General features: G+C 35.3%; 2 protein-coding genes across 2 annotated transcripts in view; both read right to left on the minus strand.

Annotated features, from left to right (window-relative positions):
• Positions 1-5,762, minus strand: part of LOC116708644 (tripeptidyl-peptidase 1-like) — a 6,058-nt gene extending 296 nt beyond the window's left edge. Inside the window, exons 1-7 of the mRNA XM_032546570.1 lie at positions 5,643-5,762; positions 5,209-5,283; positions 3,638-3,777; positions 3,409-3,559; positions 2,631-2,752; positions 2,376-2,552; positions 1,714-1,781 (exon numbers count right to left, since the gene is read on the minus strand). Coding sequence (XP_032402461.1) covers positions 1,714-1,781; positions 2,376-2,552; positions 2,631-2,752; positions 3,409-3,559; positions 3,638-3,777; positions 5,209-5,283; positions 5,643-5,653 — 744 coding nt within the window. The 5' untranslated portion in view covers positions 5,654-5,762. The remainder of the gene's footprint in view (positions 1-1,713; positions 1,782-2,375; positions 2,553-2,630; positions 2,753-3,408; positions 3,560-3,637; positions 3,778-5,208; positions 5,284-5,642) is intronic.
• A 967-nt stretch (positions 5,763-6,729) lies between these two features.
• On the minus strand, positions 6,730-12,878 carry LOC116708542 (mis18-binding protein 1-like). The gene is made up of 8 exons (XM_032546414.1): positions 12,819-12,878; positions 12,054-12,741; positions 10,704-10,882; positions 9,828-9,961; positions 8,348-8,490; positions 8,171-8,258; positions 8,029-8,083; positions 6,730-7,113 (listed from the first exon to the last, which is right to left on the minus strand). Exons 1-8 carry the CDS (start codon positions 12,865-12,867, stop codon positions 7,016-7,018), a joined length of 1,434 nt encoding a protein of 477 aa, XP_032402305.1. The 5' UTR covers positions 12,868-12,878; the 3' UTR covers positions 6,730-7,015.
• Positions 12,879-13,679: the final 801 nt, after the last annotated feature.

Below are 13,679 nucleotides of genomic sequence, written 5' to 3' on the forward strand. Positions count from 1 at the left end.
TTAGAGATATGAAACTCTGGAACATTAGAGTGACAGTAGTCGTCAGTAAAGGCATAATTCAGAAAGAGTGGAAAGTGATCTGACCAAAAGTGGCAATAACAGCTGAAAAAAGCATGTAGAAGAATAAAGAAGAAGACAAATACTTCTACCACATTCACACACACTAACTCTACAGTAACTGTAGAGCTAGAACAATCAAAGGTTATGACAAAAAGCTTTTATGCTCAAACTTGAAAGCTATTAAAAATGTAAAATCTTTCAGTCATGCTTCCCATGTTATCTTTTTATTGTGAATGTTTGTAATAAGCCTGATCTCACACTATCCAGATTAGTGTCAAAAATCAATAAACAGGAACTAAACAGTTGAACCAAAACTGAGGTGGAATTAAAACAAAACAAAAAAAATTACTCAAGCATCACACGAATGTTCTGAATTTTATTATTATTCGAGTTAGAATTTAAAAATATTTCATTGCAAACGCAACATTTGTTCCTCCTTTCAAGTTAAGTCAAAAGGGTTGGCATAGTTCTCACATTTCAGAATTATTTTATGGAAGCAAATCATTACCTATTTAATCTAACTTGATTAAAGGTGAACAGTGGACAAAACCATTGTATTGTAAAAGTTGCATGAACCAAATATCCATAAGTTTGAGGATTTAACATAATTACAAATTACAATATGTAGATTTTTTCCCCAGTATGCAGTCAGTACAGTCATGGCTAAATGTTTTAGTGATGCAAATGTGCTTTCTGGACTTTGTTGCTACAAAGAGCTTAACAAGTTTAAAAATGATGATTATTTTTTTCTTATTCTTGTGAAGTTAATGTGTTAATTTAAGCTCAAGAGCAGTTCCACATCCAAACCACACCTCTAATTTTCCAAGTGGCCTATTTTTACTCTACTCACCCATTCATCTCAGTTTGTTACATTTCATCAACCCCATCCTCCCTTTCCCTTTACTTCTTTCATTTCATCCCTCTTCATTCATATCCATGCTTTGCTTCTTTTTGCTGCAGGTTTTGTCTGGGGGTTCTATGCAGGTTCAGGAAAAAATAAGAATAACTGTTTTCCAAAGACCAAACCCCCATGCTGTCTTCACCTCAAACTCTCCAGATAACCAAATCAAGATCATTCATCCTTTCATCCCCTCATCCCTTCATCAATAAATCTTTAAACCTATATCTTTGTGGTGTGGTCCTTGATAATGAATTACCTTACCATGAAATGAACAGGCTGCAGACAGTGGGCCTACTTCATGTGGTGATCTAATTAACTGATTAGTTGCTATAAAAGAGAGGCAGAGCGTTCAAAACTTGTGTCTTCTTGTGCTACCAATGGTTACCTCGAAGAAAGAGTCCAGCTACCTTCACTTTGTCTAAAAATGATCTCATAGTTTGGAAAAGCACTGATAAGAATTTTGTACATGGAAGAGTCAATCAATCAATCAATCAATCAATCAATCAATCAATCAATCAATCAAATTTTCTTTGTATAGGACATTTCAGCAGCAGGCATTTCAAAGTGCTTTACATAATAAAAACACAAAAATAAAAAGTCAACACACAGTCAACAACATTGTATTTTGCACATCAGATTATTGATTAATGTTTCATGATTATGTTTCAAATACAACTCTAATCAGGTGGGTTTTTAGTTTTGATTTAAAGGCACTCTGCTTCAGCTGTTTAAACACTGAGTTTAAAACTTACAGTTTTCTGGAAGTCTGTTCCAGATTTGTGGTACATAGAAGCTGATCGCTGCTTCTCCATGTTTGGTTCTGGTTGTTGCAGAGCAGAACCAGAACCAGAAGACCTGACAGGTCTGGAAAGTTGATACAACAACCTTCCAGCAGATCTTTAATGTATTGTGGTGCTAAGCCATTCAGTGATTTATAAACTAACAACAGTTTTTCAAAGTCTATTCTCTGAGCTACAGGGAGCCAGTGAAGGACTTTAGAACTGGGTTGATGGGTTCTAACTTCCTGGTTTTAGTGAGAACATCAGCAGCAGCATTCTGGATCAGCTGCAGCTGGAAGATTCATTTGTTGGACAGACCTGTGAAGACGCTGTTACAGTAATCAATGTGACTAAAGATAAATGACAAATAATGTATTTATACAAAGAATAAGAGGAATAAAGGTAATGAGTTTATTGGCTATGTGAGTGAGTTGCTATTTTAAAGCAGACCCAAAGCTGAACATCAGATGAGACAACATGAAACATTTGTTGATCTTTTTGCTCTTCCAATGTTCTTTTGTAGATTGATTTGTTGTGGCTAAAGGGTGTTGATTGTGTCTCTGTTTCCACCAATGAGGAAAAGAATAAAAAAAATAAAGTAAAAATAGAAGGAAAGTGAGAAAGGCTTAATCGGCTCCCAACCTGAGCGACGGCCTGGCTGTTGTTCTCAGCTGATCCCACGTCCGTCGCCGTCAGGTTGTAGCGAGTTCTCAGGACGGCTGGCGTCACGCCGAGGTGAACCCCCGCCTTGGAGCGCGGCCGCTTCCTGTTAGCGTCCTTCCCTTTAGGCGGGACACGATGAAGGCCTCCGACTACAGAAGAGCGAAACAAGATATCAGAACCGATCCGGACCTGAAAACATTGCAGTTTAGAAACGAGCAAAATCTCACCAAAATCCAGATGTTGGTGAACCTCATCATGGACTGAATACGGACTGGAAGATCTCACGATGGAGCGGCCGTCTCTGACGTAACGGTGAAATCTACTTCCAGGAAGAAGAGCCTCTGCAACCCTTAATACAAAATTAAAAATAAAGAAAGAAAAAAAAATCTTGTTAAACTCACTACCGTAATCAAAATGAACAGGTGTGCAGCAAAGAAAATATTTTTTATTCTTTGACGAGCTCCAGAGTTTCAGATTAAGAAACCAGATTTAAAACAGGAAAAGATAACTTGAATAAATACAAAGAGTAGCTTTAAATAATTGAATCAACCAAACCACTGAAATGATTAATCGTGATTAATAGATTATTGAAATAATCGTCAACTAATTTAGAAATTGATTAATCGACTCAAAATAAAGGCTATTTGCTGAAAGAACAACATATTCAGAGCAGTAATTAAGTCAAAACTGTACAACATTTTTCTTGCTAAAAATTAGTTGTAAGTTAGTTTTGTCTGGAATCTAGACCAAAAACACTTGGTAAGATTTTGTGTTTTTACAGTGTTTTGTGGGAAGCTGCCATTTTATTAGATTCAATCGGCTCTAATCTCTGCAGATTACAGCTCACAGTTTCACCATGTTCACTGCAAAGACAGGAACTTCCTCACATGATGAAAGCAGAACCTTTTCACAGAAGTTGCAAAACCGCAGAAGTACGAATATCTGTGTCGCCTCCCAAGCGAGTGAATAAAGTAAAGTAAAGCAGATGAGAGCAGATGTGCTTACTCTGCAGTCATGCTGCACTGTAAGAAGTCCTGAGTGCGAACCGTCCGGCAGTTTGAAATCCCGTGAGTCTGCAGCCAGCGATGCAGCACCTTCTGGGTCAGCGCAGATGGACGAACCAGAGAGGAAACTTCCTGCAGACTCAGGTGTTTTCCTGCAGAGGACAGAGCATTTCTCTGTCACTTAGAGACAGAATCAGGTCCAACGTTTGTTTAAAAGCCTCATTGCCTACCGTACTGAGGCGAGTCGGGGTCCGACACCCGTCTGAGCGTTTCCTCCAGAAGGTCGACGTTCTGCTGCTTCAGGGCAAAGGTCAACTCCAGCTGCTCTGAAGGATCCACCTGACCTGCTTGGGTCCAGTCCTGCGGGAGTCTAAAAAATAATAATTTAGGATTTAATATCTGACATCAATAAATACGTTGATATTTTCGCTTTGACTGTTTATGGCAGGTCATTTTAACATATAATCAGCGTTTCCTGACTATTCCAGGTATAGAAATGCATTTTGACAAGACAGAACCACATTTTGACTATCCTGAATGGTAATTTAATCAAGTAAGTTTATTTTTATAGCACATTTCAGCAACAAGGCAGTTCAAAGTTTCAAAGTGCTTTACATAATAAAAACACACAAAAAAACCCAGAGTCACAGAAGACACCACACTGCAAAAACACAAAATCTTACCAAGTAATTATGGTCTAGTTTCTAGCGCAAATATCTTATTACACTTGAAATAAGGGGGAAAAAACAACAACAAAAAAAAAACTTACAAGCAACTTTTCAGCAAGATATAAGAGCTTGTTTTAAGTCAATAATTTGTTGTTCCACTAGCAGATTATTTCACTTAAATTATGGGGAAAATTTCTTGTTATAAGTGAAAAAAAACCTGCTAATAGAATAAAAAATGTTATCAATATATGTTGTGCTATAAGTTTAAGTGCTTAGCTGAACAGGTTTTTCCTGAAAGTGAGATTTTAGCACCAATGCAACCAGCTGGATCTATAACGGTTATGGTAAAGTTTTAAAATAGTAAAAAATGACAACACTTGTTCTTGAACGGTGAGCATTAAATCCAGTTTATGGAGTTTTGCGATCACTATGAAATTGCTAATTCCAAAACAATGACACATTAATGAGCTGAGAGGATAAAACTTTAATAAAAGCAGTAGATCTGCTAACCCTGCTTTAATAGACACAGAAATACACAAATGACTTTAAAGACCATAGGAAATAAAATAATGCATGAGAACAGACTTCTTTTCAAATATATTGTTACCAAGATGTAATTTTTAATTTAAAAAAAAGTAATTTCAAATGTAGAGAAATCCTTTCATGGAAGAAATATAGTTTCAGTAAAATCAGATTTTTTTTTAGACATTGAATTTTTTTTTACAGTTTTTTTTCTCCTGTGCAACAAAAACAAATGTAATCATCTGGTGGACTCTAGACACCTTCTAACTGCTTGTCACGTGATCAAAGGAGCGCGATTTGATTGGCTAAAAGCCACCGCGCCACTCGATCTAGTGTCGATTGCTTTGGCCTGGTCGACCAAATTTATGCAGGTGAAGTTTGGCTGGCGAATTTAAAGTAAAAAATAAAAATACAATAATAAAGTTGTAAAACTGCAGAGTGTAAATATTCAAATATTACAAATTTAACGAACAGAATAGAATAAAAAAAAGTTCTTAGACTATATTTCTTCCATATTCTTCAAATACAAATAAATCCTAACTGACCTCAAAATCATCATTATTAGTTTTAAGTAATAAAACTAGAAAGTGATGGGATAACAGTTTCCTTACATGACATTTTGGTCATATTCGAGGAACCCGCTGGAGACCAACGAGCCGAACAACAGAGGCACGAAGAAGGGGAATCTGTTGGAGAAAAACAAAATTAAATGGAGCTTTTCATTAAAATCACACCCGGAAGTTTGAAGTAAACACGCTGAAAGCAGCTTGTGTTTGTTATCAGACATTCTTTTTACATCTGCTGCTGAACTTTAATATCCGTTTCTAACAGGAATTGTTCATTTCTAGAAACTCCGTTTATAAACATTTCATCTTCTTCTACCACAAAGACACATTTCAGCTCCAACCTGCGGCGGCAGCGTTCAATCTGGGTCACGTTACAAAAATAAAAACAAACAATCGCGCCTCAGTTTCACCGAATCCCTTCAACTGTAGTTAAGTTATGAAATATATATTTTAAAAAGTCAGAAGTTACGAGCACTTACATTGTGTTCATGGTGTCCTTGGCTGCTCCTGCTGTTTGAAGTCAGCTTGTGTCCTCTTTAATGAGCGGCTATACAGAGGACAGTCACGTGACGCGGTTCCACGTGACTGCTGACGTTTCGTTTTTTTAAACACCAAAATATTTTTTTATCATTTTCCTATCGTTCGCATTCCCGATGGAAGATAACACAAATCGATATTTTTTTCTCTTTCTTTTTATTTTTTTACATTTGAGCGTTATAAAATAAAATATTAAATAGTTTGCAATTAATTATATTCTGTAAAGGATTTTTTTTTTTCATGAATTAGCATTTGCTATTTTTGGGGTTGGTATCCATGTGATTTTTTTCTTTTTACAAAATTTTCCATAAATAATTTTATCTTGAAGCTTAAAATGTGAAAATGTTTTTTAAGATACATTTTCTAAACATAAATATTTATAACAGAGATATGTATTTGTGGCTCTAAATTAATGTTTTATGTTTTTGTTTTTTTTAAAAAGTTGAATTAGGCTATTACGGTTACAGATCCCTGACCAAACTCAGTGGATTTAAGTTACATCATCCAGTGTTTATGAATACAGCATTTTTTTTTACACAATGAAGGCAAGAAAAAGTGTTTTATGCTAGATAAAAACAGAAAGAAACTTTTAAAAAAAATCAAATAGGATCAAGTAACGAATCAAATCAAGGCGAGGACATCAGTTGAATACACGTAAACAGATAAATTATTACTGAAAACAATTGTTTCCTTCTTTATAAAATAAAAATATGATAAATTTGCTATAGTTAATTATTTTGCTTAAAGTTTTTAAAACTGGATTTCAAGCATTACTTGAAATAGGGGCTATATTTTAGAAACCGATGGTCAATTTAGATTAATTTCAGATTAAATGCAAGTAAAAATCATCAACAAAGATCTCTTTTGTGAAGATGCAACTTCACAAAAATACCTAAACAGGTAAATATGTATCGTCTGATCATTTGAGTTTTATTTAGTTTGTTTAAAATATTTTGTCCAAAATACACAATTTAACACATTAGTGTTTCTTTTTTTGCCTTCAAGTTTATCTAATTACAAATCAATAAATAGTGAAAGAATAAAAAAAGGTTTATTCAAAAATGTAATTACAAAGAGTTCTTTGAACGATTTTAAAGAAACAACAGATTTACAGAAGTTCATAGGATGCCCAGAGTATCACTTTTCAGGTCATAACCAGCAACAGAAGTGTGTTTAAACGTCCAACTCGCTGCATTTCCTAAGAAAAACCTCAGAAGGTTGAACGTTACTCCTTCACTGTGATTTTCTGAGTTTCCTGAAAAGAATTTCAACTAAAAATCTTGAGATATTTGTACATTTATCCCATGAGTCCAACTCAGTTGTCTGAGAAGTAAAAGTCTTCCTCCTCATCGCTTTCGGAAATATTGCCATCATCGCCGGAGGACATCTCAAACACAAAAGACGCGTCCTTTCCTGGACAGAGGCATCATAGATTTAAGGCAAATAAACTGGAGTTTGCTTAGTGTAAAATAAAATAAAGCCAGATGTTTGAGGTTTTAAAAATGAGCCGATTATAAATAATTTTCAAACCTTTTTCCACCTTTAATGTGACGTTTACAGACGTCTATGTGTACCAAATAAAGTTAAATCAGACAAGACGTTTCTTGTTTCAGTTCAGTTAGAATTACTAAAATAATTTCTATTTGCTAAATGCCACAAGAATGAGGGAAAGAAATGTATTTATTGATGTCATATAAGTGTACATACATTTCCTCAGTATTTTGTAGCCTTGCCTCTAAACCGTATGACTTTGGTTAAATGTTTCTTTATTAATACTCTGAACTGAAATCAGGGAAACATCTAAAACGTGCCATTTACCTATATATCTACCTGGGCTGAAACAATTAATCTGACTAATTGTGACTAATCAATTATTTAAATAATTGTCAACTAATTTAGTCATTGATTAATTGTTAAATGGAAAATACAGACTCAAAAACGGTCAGTTGCTAAACCCCCCCCCCCCCAAAATATTTAGAGCAGTGATTAAGCCAAAGCTGTTTAAAATATAGAAACTTTTTGTATTTATGATAAAAATATTTTTGCCTGTAAATATGTTTTAGCCAAAACTCCTCATGTGTCGTAGTTTTAGGTCCAACTGATTCAAAATCACTAAAGAAATGCAATGTTGTTGCATTTTAGGCAATAAAATGTTAATTTTCTTAGTTACAAAATAAATTTTTAGAATAATCAATGTCTAAAATAATTGTTAGTTTATTGCTGCTTTGCTTTAGGCATACAAGGCAGCAAAGGTGAAAAAAAGAATGGAAATTACTTATGATGGCATTATTTTTTATAAACAGTGAGTTTCTACAGGTTTAAGCCTACCTGTGTTAGAGCATCTTTGTACAGTTCGCTTAGTGGAAGGTGTGGGTAAGAACCTCTGAAAGATAAAAATAGGAAATAAATGTGTAATTTTATATCCTGTAAATCTCAGAAAGAAAACCTTTAATTCACTAGGAGTCAGTACCGTTTTAGAAGACGAGGTTTTGCAGACATTAAATTGATTCTTCTTTATCCTCTTCTGTAGCTGGAAGATGTACTTGTCGTCATTTTTCCTTAAGAAGTGAAAAAATAAAACGTGAGACGCTCGTTTGTATGTACTTTCCATGTGTTTCATGGTAGAAAGCAGATGCAGAGGCCTTACGTGTTTGGAGAGCCGAGCATGCCAGGAGTTATGTGCGAACACTGAGGCGTCTTCGCCGCAGGGAAACACGACGACATCGGCGTCTGAGGCTCCAGGTCTGATATCGCAAAATCGTGATCTTCACTCGAACACAAGGAGGGGATCTGAGCATCGACAGAGAAAGGAGGACAAGCTTGCTCATAATCCCTCATGCAGGGTTTCTGCAGGTTTCAACATCTCAAATTTAAGAATTTTAAAAGACTATTATGAATGAAGTTTAAGACCTTTATCACCACAGCAATTTAAAAAGAAAATTGCATATATATATATATATATATATGAAAGAATGGAAAATTATTGAGAAAGAACTGTTTCCATTCTCTTTTGGCTCCATGTTTTCCTAAATCTCCTTCTCAGCTGAATTTTAATTTTACTTCAAAATATATAATGCAACCAAAATATACATGTTCATTTTACTATAAATGCTTTCAAAAAGAGATGGACTTTACCAAAAAATTATTACTAATGTACAGAAAATAGTTGTGTTGCTCCTTGGTATGCAATTGTGGAATTTAATGCCAACTGATGTTATATTTAGTGATAGTAAAATAAAATGTGAAGGACATATAAAACAATATTTTAGCAAACTCCAAACAATTTAAGTGCCTGGTTGTGATCTGATTTATTACACCTTAGTTAATTATGTATTTAACCTAAAATTGCATTTTGCCATGTTGTCCTCCATGTCTTTTTTGTTTTTATTTAATTTCTATAAACTGATTTAGTGATTTGATAATAGCTGTAAATCCTTCAATAAACTAAACAGTAACAACTTTGTTGAAGTGAAAATTCTTCAATAGGTAAGATCCATTAAACCTCAGACACACAGTTTTCTGTGATGAGCTTTTTTTTGCACAGAATACACTTAGCTTCGTATGGATTAGCAACAGAAATGAGGCTAGCTAGCTAGCAAGGGTATAGCAGCTAGTTAGCGGTCACAGAACACAACAATCTCGTTCTTTTACTAGCATGCATGACCTAGAAGTCAAGCTACCTGACATGTTAACAAGTGTAAGATATTGTAAGTATCACGGGGTATGATTGTGTTTATGCTGATTTTGTTTTGTATTCTCTGAAATTGTCACTGTCATTGTTGTTAATAAAGTTTGTATTTTAAAAAAGAACGTAATGAAGACGTTAGTGTGCGACTCAAACAGTTGCCTGACGGAAAGTCCCGCAAGGAAAAAAGATACAATTAAATAGTCCCGCCACGGCAAAATTTAAGAACTGTAAGTAACGTATTTCAATTTAGGACATAGGATAATTTTAGATACACGAATTTGAAATTTCTGCGATGGAACTGTGCAGGGTGCACCCCGCCTCTTGACCGTTGAGACAGGCACCAGCACCCCTCCCGACCCAACTAGGGATAAGGGTCTAAGATAATGGATGGATGGAAATAAAGCCACCCGAATCAGCCGATTAAATGATGAAAATGCACCTCCATGCGTTTATTCTGCATGTAGGCCGAGCTGAAAGCATCGTCCACTTCTTCTCCGGGCAGATTCTCCAGGAACTGCCGCACCTGCTTAATCCTCTTAAGCGTCCCGACTCTGGCAGATATCACAGGAATCTCTGGAAGAGGACACAGATTCACAGCCCGCTAAAACACAACATAAATACCTCAGAAATTCAGACACCTTCAATCACACTCAAAAACCTACATTTTCCAGACTTTTGACCTTCTTCAATGTCAAAACAAATATAGCGTCCAGGCAGCCATGTGCTGCAGCTAACAATTATTCTGATGACTAATCTGTTATTTTGCAGATTTTTTGTATTTAACCATTTATGGCCTTTTAATACAAATATTATAAATTCATTAAAAGATGCAGATTATTATTTTTTTAAATGAGAAAATAAACATTGCATTTTCTAAAATGCAACATTCCTCTAGTGAAGTTCAACTGGGTGAAGCTACAACTGTGCCACTTGATTAGTTCTGGGTGGGACATATTTACAGACAATGGTGTTTTTATCTTAAATACAACATGTATTTAAATATTTTGTACAGTTTTGGCTTAATTACTGCTCCGAATACATTTATTTTTCTTCAGCAAATGTTTTTTTCTGACCCTGCACTCCAGCTAACAATCAATCAATTACTTATTTCGTTGAGAATTATTTCAATAGTTGATTAATGGTGATTTATCGGATTAATTATTGGTATATATGTATAAAAACATGACCCCCGTGCAGTTCTTAATCATTGTAATATTGTACAGAATTACATATTGTGCAGATCTAGTTATTAGTTGTTCCAGATTGTTAGTGAGATTCATAGCGGTCCTTCCTACTGCAAAGCGTCCATATTTACCTGCAGGTTTTGCCGCCACTTCCTTCACCTTTTTGCAGTTCTTGGTGCTTTTCTTGGGACTCTGGGTGTTTCCCTGGGAGGTGTGCTGCTCGAAGCACTCTTCAGCTGAACGTGTCCCCACCATCCTCGCTACCTTCGCCCAGTAACCCACTACGTGTCTGGGATAGCAGCTCACTACCCTGTAAAAAACACAATCAAACATCGATTATCATACAGACCTACAAGCAGAAACTGAACGCAATAGCTAATAAAAAAAAATATCTTAAGAGATTGCTGCTAATTATTTAGCTTTTTTGATTGATATTTTTTAAACACATATCCCTAACGTTTTACAGTTTCCACTCCATCTTACACACTAAAATATGAACATGACATGCACAAAGGGAAATAGAGATGTAGATTGTGAATGTTTGGTACGTGAATTATGATCTCCAAACAAATATTGCATCAGAATAGGACTTTTCTTCCAAATTCTGGGTAAAAATATTCCAGTTCCAATGTTTTGAAGTTAATATATTAAAAAAAGAGAAAAAAAATCTTATGAATTTTTAATAAAGAGTACACTAATGGTTTGATTTATGAAAAATTCAGAGTAGGGTTGAAACTATTAATAGTGGTTAATTGTCAAAATAATCGTCAACTAATTTAGTAACCGATTAACCGTTAACGGGAGTAACAGACTCCATTTTCTGAAAAAACTTTATATTCTGAGTAGTAATTAAGCCCAAACTGACCAAAAAATATCTATAAACTTTATATTTAAGATGAAAAATCTTTTTTTTGTAAATATATTCTACCTAGAACTCCTCAAGTGTCAGTTTTAGCTTCACCTGGTTCAATCCCTGTTAAAAAATTCTCATATTAATCACCGTTTGAATCAATTACTAAATCAATTCTTCGGTGTATTAATGTTAAGTCAAACAGAAAGGGCTGAACTTTTCACATGTTGATGTTAGAAGTATTTTTTTTAGTTGCAGATGTATCCTTTGTACAAATGATTAAGCATACACTAAAGGAATGCTATCTTACAGAATTTTAGGCAATAAGATAGCATTATTCAAAAAATGAATTGAATTATTTGTTTACTTTCATCTTTTAATTAGTTTCTGATACTATATAAGTGGCTATTAAAAAATCCTCAGAATGTGCCTTTTTTGGTCCTATTGATTAATCGTCAAAATAATCAATAGAATAATCGATAACTAAAATATTTGTTAGTTGCAGCCAGAGATCAATATTTGGTGAAATAACAGTTGAATTTCACATGAAACTGCAGTGATTTCCTTTTCCCCCTCAGAGCTTCATCTCATTTTTGCGTGTTTTATTAATATTCTAGGATTGTTTACGTACTCCTGCAGTTTCAGGATCTCGTCCTCCGTCCACTCGTCTCTGTCTTTCTCGTGCGGAACAACAGTGCCACCTTTGTTTTGTTGCCGTTTCCTCCCGGGCTCCGTCGCCGTCGCCGGTGGTGGCGCCTTGCTACTCCTGCTCTCTTCCTTCTTCTTCTGCACCTCTTCCCTCTTTCTCGCTGCTCTGCTTTTCTTTTTCTCCTTCAGAGCTTCTGGGGACTGGCTGGATGAAACCTCATCATCCGGCTCCGATTTGACAGAACTCGTCAAACCTTTCGCACCGCGCCCAGCATTCGCTCGTCTCCTTCTGGTGTTCCGCAACTCGTAATCGCACGACAATCGGTTTGATGCGTTATTGCGAACTGGAAGAGACTCATGAGGATTTGTGATGGTTTTTGATGTTCTTGACGGCCTGGTGGCGTTCTGTGTTTGTTTCTTTGATGACCTCTCAGGTTCACGTCGTTTCTTTGGACCGGCGTCCGAACCCGAACTTTTCTCTGCACCTGGACTCTGACGTTTGCACCTCGTTCTGCCAGAAACAGCTTTTTGATTGCTAATCATCTCGTTAGTTGAATCAGTGGTTTTCTGGTCCCGGTTAGCCTCAGCTCTGTGCAGCTTCCTGTCCACCTTTACCCGTCTCTCTGGTACAGAGCTGCCCTCGTCTTGACTCGATTTGCGTCGCTTCAAACCTAGAAGCAGAGGAAACATTTGTGATGAATCTTTGCACAATTCAGCGCCAATTGTTTTCCTCTGCTGACCAATTTACCGTCACTGGAGGGGAAGAGGACTTGTACCGGCTTCTTGGACGTGCTCATTAAAATATCCTGTGAGAACAAGAATATTAACAACTGAGAAACTGGACAGGAATGCAACTAGCAATTATTTTAGTTTTTGACTCATCAGATAAAAAAAAGCCATATAATGGAGCTTCAACAGCTCCCACCAAGCATTCCTGATAACTGAATTATTTTGTAAGGAAATTATGACCAGCCTTTCTTTCCAAAATTGTTTTAATTCAGACATATTAGAATTTAAATTTGTTAGGGCTGCAACTGACAATTAGTAATATATTATTCTGGCAATTAAGTAAAAAATGGGCACATTCTGAAGACTTTTTGTTTAACCGCTTGAGCCATTTTTACATTAAAAGATAAAAATAAAAAAATAATTAAAAAAAAAAGGAAATTAACATTTTATTGTTTAAAATTCAATAATTTACCATTCCTTTAGTGTACGCTTGATGATTTGTAGCAAAGAATCTGCAGCTTGTGAAAAGTTCAGCCATTTCTGCTCAACTTAACATCAATACGGTGTATGGCTGATCCGTCAATTATTTTTTGGATTAACCGATTAATAATTGATTAAATGGTGCCAAAAATAAATAGTTTTTAACAGAATTTGAATTGGGTGAAGCTAAAACTGCTACTTGAGGAGTTTTGGGTAGAACATAATTTTTTAAATTATTTTAAATGCAAAATGTCTATATTTTTTGTGTAAAGTTTTGGCTTAATTACTGCTCTCAGTGTTATTTTTTAAGCAATTTGCCTTTTTTTAGTTTGTATACTTTTGGTAAAGATTAATCAATTATTAAATTAGTTGGCGATTATTTCAATAATTGATTAATCCG

This window comes from Xiphophorus hellerii, chromosome 19 (assembly GCF_003331165.1).
Source record: "Xiphophorus hellerii strain 12219 chromosome 19, Xiphophorus_hellerii-4.1, whole genome shotgun sequence".
Lineage (NCBI taxonomy): Eukaryota > Metazoa > Chordata > Actinopteri > Cyprinodontiformes > Poeciliidae > Xiphophorus > Xiphophorus hellerii.

Excerpts from the sequence above, each read along its gene's own strand:
- LOC116708542 (XM_032546414.1), bottom strand. The coding sequence starts at position 12,867 with ATGAGCACGTCCAAGAAGCCGGTACAAGTCCTCTTCCCCTCCAGTGAC. Across the intron at positions 10,883-12,053 it reads GAGATCCTGAAACTGCAGGA|GGTAGTGAGCTGCTATCCCA; the intron begins GTACGTAAACAA and ends TGTTTTTTACAG. Across the intron at positions 8,491-9,827 it reads TGCAGAATAAACGCATGGAG|ATCCCCTCCTTGTGTTCGAG; the intron begins GTGCATTTTCAT and ends GTCGATGCTCAG.